General features: G+C 58.8%; 1 protein-coding gene across 5 annotated transcripts in view; it reads left to right on the forward strand.

Moving 5' to 3' along the window:
* Positions 1–5,551, forward strand: part of TMCC2 (transmembrane and coiled-coil domain family 2) — a 37,432-nt gene extending 31,881 nt beyond the window's left edge. For all 5 annotated transcript variants that reach the window (XM_027082749.1, XM_027082751.1, XM_027082750.1 and 2 more), the window contains 3 exons: positions 1,548–2,488; positions 3,701–3,836; positions 4,098–5,551. In XM_027082749.1, coding sequence (XP_026938550.1) covers positions 1,548–2,488; positions 3,701–3,836; positions 4,098–4,409 — 1,389 coding nt within the window. In that variant the 3' untranslated portion in view covers positions 4,410–5,551. The remainder of the gene's footprint in view (positions 1–1,547; positions 2,489–3,700; positions 3,837–4,097) is intronic.
* The last annotated feature ends 2,091 nt before the right edge of the window (positions 5,552–7,642 follow it).

A 7,642-nucleotide genomic window follows, 5' to 3' on the forward strand; every position in this document is an offset into this window, starting at 1 on the left:
GGGACATGCGGGGAGACCCAAAGCACATGTCAGAGGAAAGTCCTGACTTCAGGAGGTATGGGAAGGGATGGGTTTTGTACCCAGCGTCGCCAGTGGAACGGGGACCTGAAAAGGCTGAAGAGGAAGCCCACAGAGGAGACACCCTCCTCTGGCTCCTGAGTTTGGCAGGGCTGTTGTTTTTAACAGCGTTTGCCAATCATTTTGCACCTCTGCAGAGATGGAGCCCAGTGGCTTCTGCCTGCAGTTGGCACGGGCTGCTTCCGGTGCGTGAGCTGCGAGCTGGGGTCACTTTCTTTGTGTTTAACCCCTTCCCCCATGTGCACCTCACCCTGCCCCCACCCCCACATACACAAAAATAGCGAATATCTGACCGGCCCAGGGTGTGCTGTGTGTAAAAATACAGGGGGTTGAGCCATTTCCTGCTGCTTCCGTTGTTGCGTGGAGATAAGACACTGGGACTCGGCTGTGGACAGCGGTCCTCCAACAGGCTGAGGCAGGTCTGGCCCTGGGAGAGTGGGGCTCCAGGCCCGCCTGCTTTCATCCGACCTTGCTTCCCATCTTTCCTATCTTCTGTGACCTTTCCTTCCCCTCTCTCCCTGCCCCCTATCCTCTCTCAGTCTCTCTGCTCCATTCTTTGTGCCACCCTGATGCACTCAGGAAGCCTGCCTGCCTGCGAGGAAAAGGCGCTGTCCTCTCCCTCCTGCACATTCACCTCCTTCCACGCTGGATGGCTGGTACCCCCAGGCCCCCAGCCTGGGCCCCGCTTCCCTGTGGGTTACTTCTGGGACTCGAGCCCTTGGGGACCCAGCCAGCAGGCAGGTGGGGGTGTGCTCCTCTCCCTGGCCTGGGAGACCTGGCAGGGCTGGGCGCTCCCGCCATCATGAAGCGGAAGAGGTTGCTGACGACCCCAGGGAGCTGGAAGGTAAGGGCAGGGCTGCGAGAGGTGTCCGCTGAGGCAGGTGGCCCGCTGAGCTGCACTGGGGAAGCCCAGGTGGGGAGGGTGCAGGGAAGTGCTTCCTGTGCCTGCATGGGGCCCAAGTGTAGGCTCTGGTCAGCTCTGAGGGAGAGGCCTGCTCCAGGCAGGAGCCTTATGGAGGGCTGAGTCCAGAGGGACAGCGTGTCTCATCCCCGAGAAATAACCCCGTGACTGCAGTGAAGCCTCAGACCTGCTTGGTCCATGTGATGGGGCAAAAAGAGTTCTGGGCTGCCAGTTCTGTCTTCCTGAAGCTGTTTGTCCCTGAGCAACTTGCTTGAACTCTCTGGGCCAAAGGAGGAGCAGGTCTGCCTAGACTGCATTTTAGGGTTGTTGTGGGGATTGGGTAAATAGCAGATGTGCAAGCCCTTCCTAAATGGCAGCTGTGAGGGAATACTGTTGTCATTGCCATTATCCTTTCGGACTCTTAAAGTTTCCTGTTCATCCCGCATCTGTTTTCCAGGCAGTGAAAACCAAGTCCAGAGTTGTCCAGGGACACACGAGAGACCTCTGTGGGCCCCCTCCCTTGGTTTCCTGATTGACTTACGCTTCTTCTGCTTGCCTTCTTCCCCAGGTCGACAAGGGGGACCTCGCGGCCCTGAGCCTCCCTGGCGGCCCTGGCCACGGTGACGCCGATGGCCCCATCAGCCTGGACGTGCCAGACGGGGCCCCGGACCCCCAGCGGACCAAGGCCGCCATCGACCACCTGCACCAGAAGATCCTGAAGATCACAGAGCAGATCAAGATCGAGCAGGAGGCGCGGGACGACAACGTGGCAGAGTACCTGAAGCTGGCCAACAACGCTGACAAGCAGCAGGTGTCCCGCATCAAGCAGGTGTTCGAGAAGAAGAACCAGAAGTCGGCCCAGACCATCGCCCAGCTGCACAAGAAGCTGGAGCACTACCGCCGGCGCCTGAAGGAGATCGAGCAGAACGGGCCGTCGCGGCAGCCCAAGGATGTGCTGCGGGACATGCAGCAGGGCCTGAAGGACGTGGGTGCCAACATGCGCGCCGGCATCAGCGGCTTTGGGGGTGGCGTGGTGGAGGGCGTGAAGGGCAGCCTCTCCGGCCTCTCACAGGCCACCCACACCGCCGTGGTGTCCAAGCCCCGGGAGTTCGCCAGCCTCATCCGGAACAAGTTTGGCAGCGCTGACAACATCGCCCACCTGAAGGACCCTCTGGACGACGGGCCCCCCGAGGAGGCGGCCCGGGCGCTGAGCGGCAGTGCCACGCTCGTGTCCAGCCCCAAGTACGGCAGCGACGATGAGTGCTCCAGCGCTAGCGCCAGCTCGGCTGGGGCGGGCAGCAACTCGGGGGCCGGGCCCGCTGCGGCGCTGGGGAGCCCCAAGTCGAACATGCTGTACGGCGCCCCCGGAAACATGGATGCCGTGCTGGAAGAGCTGCGGGAGATCAAGGAGGGCCAGTCCCACCTGGAGGACTCGATGGAGGACCTGAAGGCTCAGCTGCAGAGGGACTACACCTACATGACCCAGTGCCTGCAGGAGGAGCGCTACAGGTGTGTGCCGCCCGGCCCGGCCCTGGGGAGAGGGGCCGAGCACCGGCTTGCAGACTTGGTGGTAGCAGCAGACGGGGGAGCATCTAGAAGGCTCCTGGGCTGCTGGAAGGGGCCAGGAAGAGGCTCCGAGGCCCCTTCCACCAGCTTCCAGGGCAGCTGGAAGTTAGGATTACGGGGCCTGTGGAAGGAAGGCTCTGCCCGTCTCAGGAGCTTTGAGCGTCCCTCCTTGATGATTACATGGTTGTTGTACAAAAGGGGAAACCGAGGCAGGAGCCAGCTACATGGCCTTTTATCTGGAGAGAGTCTGGCTAAGAGCGCTGACTCTGGAGCCAGGTTACCTGGGTTCAGATCCCAGCTCTACTCTTTACCCTTTACCTTGAACAAAGTTCTTAATACTCTTCGTACCCGGTGTCCTCATCTGTGAAGCGGGAATAACGTGAAGCCCTGTTCACAGGGTTTGTGAGGGTTGAGTCCAAACCTGTAAAGTCACCGTATGTAGGTGTCTGGCGTGGTCCATGTGATCGTTCAGCCGGGGCTCCCGAGTCAGCCTGTCCCCTCCTTCCCTTCTGTCGGCTCTGCTTTTGCTCTGCGCCTCTCGTGTGCCATTTGGCACCTGCTCCTTGGGAGCCTTCGGGATCTTTTCTTTAGTTGGCACCTTTTCTTCTTTATATATGGGAAGAAGGTTTGGAAAATTGAGGGGGAAACCTGCCTGAAAGCTAACTGCCCCCCCCCGCCGCCCGCCATAGTAGTCATCTTCTATATTTTGTGCCTTCAGAGCAGGGATTGTGTCTCTATATCCCTGGGTCCCTGGTACCCAGGAGAGCCTATTAGCCCAGGGCTTAAGGGTTGAGGTTGTTGAAGTTAGTCAATCCCTGACTCCTCCATTCATGAGCTCTGTGATCTCAGGCAAGTTCCTCAACCTCTCTATGCCTCAGTCTTCTCGTCTGTAAAATGGGGATGACACTAGGACTTATCTTGAAGGTTTGTGGAGGAGGATCCTATGGGATAATGTGGCGAAAGTGCCTAGCCCAGGGCCTGCATATAAGAAGTGCTGTGTACGTAGTAGCTTTCATTGTGGTTGCTGTTAAAATTGGACAGGGCTGGACACCTGGGGTGGGTTGAGTCATTGTTGAGAATGAGTGAAATTGATCCTGGGGAGAGACAAGGGGCTTGGGGAGCTGGGACTGGTGTCATACCTCCTCCCTCCGCCAGGTATGAGCGGCTGGAGGAGCAGCTCAACGACCTGACCGAGCTTCACCAGAATGAGATGACCAACCTGAAGCAGGAGCTGGCCAGCATGGAGGAGAAGGTGGCCTACCAGTCCTACGAAAGGGCCCGGGACATCCAGGTACAGCAGCCTCAAGAGGAATCCGGGAGTGGGCTGGTTCCGCCGCTTCCCCTTAATCAAGACTTCCACTTCCCACCGTCCTCCCCAGATAGTCATCATTAAAGGACTCGGGCCCCTAGCTGCAGCTGATCACTCTCTACCCTGCCTGGCCTTCGGAGGGGGCACCCTGTGCATTGTCACCTCCTCGGAGGGGCAGGTAGGGTTTAGGCTGGGGGTCTGCCCGCCCCGAGCTCCAATGCACCCACCCCTGTGTCCCTGCAGGAGGCTGTGGAGTCTTGCCTGACCCGGGTCACCAAGCTGGAGCTGCAGCAGCAACAGCAGCAGGTGGTGCAGCTGGAGGGCGTGGAGAACGCCAACGCACGGGCGCTGCTGGGCAAGTTCATCAACGTGATCCTGGCGCTCATGGCCGTGCTGCTGGTGTTCGTGTCCACTCTCGCCAACTTCATCACACCACTCATGAAGACCCGCCTGCGCATCACCAGCACTGCCCTCCTGGTCCTCGTCCTCTTCCTCCTCTGGAAGCACTGGGACTCCCTCACCTACCTCCTGCAGCACGTGCTACTGCCCAGCTGAGCGGCCGGCCTGTCCCGACCCCGTGCTCTCCCCAGCCCCCAGCTGGCCATGCTTCTCCGGGGGAACCCTGGGACTCCCGAGTCCTTGGACTTCATCATGTGTCCAGTTTGGCCTCCTGCCCAAACTGTCCATTCCAGCAACTTCTGCCCCCTTCTCTGTCCTTGCTTCTTCTGTCCAGTGCCTCCTCCCTGTCGGCCTGAAGGGAGCCGTCAGTGTAGCCCTGGCTGGAGGCGGTGGGGGCGTCGGTGGCCAAATGGAGCAGAGGACACCCGGATGGACTGTTCTGATTATTTACAGTCACACAAGTGCTCCTCCCAGCTGACGCAGATGCCATGGGTCAGGAAGGCCAATGAGAAGAGGGGCGGGAGAGGGCCATGCCTCGGCTTTCCTGGGGAAGAGCCCATGCTTCAGGCAGCTCCGGCTCCCTCTTTGTGGAGATGGTCAGAATGAAGGCAAGAGTTTCAGGAAGGAAGCTCCCCAGCTCACCCCTCCCTCCTCCAGAGCTGGGTTGAGGCTGGGTTCTGGGTTGGGCCCTTCTGGGATCTGAAGGATGCAGGCTCTGGAGGCCAGTTAGGTGTGGCTTTGGATTTGTGTGTTCCCTGTTATCCTTTCTGCCTGTCCCTGGATCTGCTCTTTTCAGGGAAAGAGGCCCCAGGGGTCCCAAGCTCTTAGGGTTCTGTTTATTTATTTATTTATTGGTTCCTTTGTCCCTTATTCCCCTGAGCTCCAGGGAGAGGTCCCACCCCCGCCCCCCTCTCCGGTCCTCTCTCTGAAGCCAGGGCTGCTGCTTGGCCGTCGGGCACTTCCATGCCATTTAGATCTGGAGCCTCCTGGCTGGGGGAAGTGGGGCAGAGCCGCCCAGCCCCACTCTCCCAAGCGGCGCCTCAGCCTCTTTTATATGTCTGTTTATTCCGTATGTGTGTATCTGTGTGGGGGAGGTTGTCTGTTGCTTTCTTTTTTTTAAGGCTCTGGAGTGTTGTGTATGGTTTCTCTTCACATCCCAGCCTCCCCAAGGGCACTTCCAAGAAGAGAGGGGATTTCTCAGAAAAGGAGAGAGAAATCCCCTGGAACAGGGGAGGGCAGTGCCTGCCAGCTGTTGTGGACCTTCCCGAGAAATAAATATCCTCTAAATTTTCAAACCATCCCGTCTAGCGTTGGTTGATTAGGCTGTTTCCATGGAAACCACCGAGTCTCTCCCAACACTTAAGCATTCTGGGTAACACAGACTGGGCCTCACCTATTGGCCTGTGGCCTTCATCCTCCAGGATCTGACATTGAACAAAGTGTCATCCACCCTTCCCATTTGCTTTCCACAGCCAAAGCTCTGGCCTGGGTGATAGGGAGGTGAGATGATGTCCACCCCATCCAGCCTCCCTGGAGTGCTTTCTAGGAGGAGGGAAATTGGGAGAGATTTCCTTAGTTTGGAGAACATAAGCAGCTGGAGGCCTCGATGACAGCAGTCATGCCCAGGTATGGCCACAGGAGGGCAGCAGAGTCCTTATTCAGCACTTTCTTAGGGTTCAGCTCCAAAGACTAGCATCTGTTGGCGTTAGCTTGGCCTTTCAATTCTGTCCAGCCAGAGCAGAGATCACCTGCCTTGAGCATAGAGGCCCTCAGTGTCTGCTCTGTGACTGTATTTCCCACCTCTGACAGTTAAGGGCACCCACAGAAGGCACTGGATTCCCAGCAGGAACCCTGTGGGAGCTCAGTTGGCCCACCTGAGTCTCCCTACTGCGAGGAGATGCCCCCAGTTCGTGAAAGCAGGAGGGCTGTAGGGAAAGCACCAACCCCAGAGCCCTGGCCCATAATTAGCGCACCTGTGGCCAATTCCCATCTTTCTGGGCCTCAGTTTCTACATCTGTAATATGGATGGATGCAGTAGCTGCTAATTTCAAAGGGCTCTGACATTCTGTGGTTCTGTAGGTCTGAGAAGTCAATACACAGATACACAGATGTATCCGTGACCTTGGGCTTTAGGGGACTTAGGCGTCGGGGACTGTGCCCTTAACTGGATCAGAGAGGGTGCTGCGCTGGCGCTGGCAGGAGGGCAGCACTGATGGTTCATCTTCACCCTCTATAACCGGGTAGGAGTTTCACCAGGTGACCTTACAGGGCCTTCCAACAATGTCACTCCTGGGCCCTGCACCCCCCATTTCTTCCAACCACATGCACACCTCCCTTGGGGGCCATGGGCTCTGGGCCAGGAGCCCACATTCCTGGGCCCCAGGTGGGGGTGGCTGCTCCAGGCTGCAGACATTTCCCACATTCCTCCCCAAGGTCAGGTGCCTTCCCTGCATTGGTTCTTAAATGTCACTGCCAGCCACAGTCCACACTGAAAGGGAGGAGGGAAGAGGGAGGCTGGGGCGTGACATTCTCAGCTGATCCTGAGGCTGCAAAGTAAACAGCCCTAGGAGAGGGGAACATCAGCCCCACCTCCACCCCCACCCCCGGCTACAGAGCCATCTTCTGCAAAAAAGGACGGAACAGGCAGACCCTATATTTGCCTCTTTGTGACAAGGGGCTTCTCGCTAAGCCCAGGCCCCGACTAGGAGTTGGGTTTCATTCCTCTGACAGTCACTGCCCTTCCTTGTTCATGTCTGAGCCTCTCTCCACTCTGTAAAAATGGGACAAATTGCTCCAATCTGGACCTGCCTGCCTCTCCCGCCAGGGGTCACAGGGTGAGACATTGAGTCAGGGTGGCCTCTGCAGGGGACCACCCTCCTTTAGACTGCAGGACCAACGGGCAGGCTTTCTCCCCGGGGGTCCGTCCTGCAGGTCCCAGCCCCACACCTGGGGTTCACAGGGCCCGGCCAGGCCAGCACCCTCCCGCAGCCTCAGTGGCCCAGGCTGGGGGCAGCTGAGAACTCATCTCTGCTTGGACTTGTGCGGTAGTGCTCCAGCAGCACTTGGCGGGCAGCTGGCTGGCCTGGAGACGGCATATTTGCTGTGCCATGTTTGCCGTGCCCGTGCAGAGCTGGTGCTCCCTGCCAGCCTCGTGGAAACGGTGGCGCTGCAGCAGGTGCAGCCTGGGCCCACACCAAAGCCTTCTGACGGCACGGGGCAGAGGGCAGTGACCTGACCCCCGCCACTCCAGGTGACTCAAGGTGATTCTGGGGGGAAGGGGAGGGAAAGGAGGAAAGACCTGGGGCCACAGGGTGGGAGAGGAGGAGAGCTTTAGCCGGGACGCCTGGATGGATCCACGTGGCAGGCCCCCCGTCAGTGACGGCGCCCTT

The sequence above is a fragment of the Aethalodelphis obliquidens genome, unplaced genomic scaffold (assembly GCF_003676395.1).
Source record: "Aethalodelphis obliquidens isolate GAN/ISIS:26980383/991018 unplaced genomic scaffold, ASM367639v1 scaffold48, whole genome shotgun sequence".
Taxonomy (NCBI): Eukaryota; Metazoa; Chordata; class Mammalia; order Artiodactyla; family Delphinidae; genus Aethalodelphis; species Aethalodelphis obliquidens.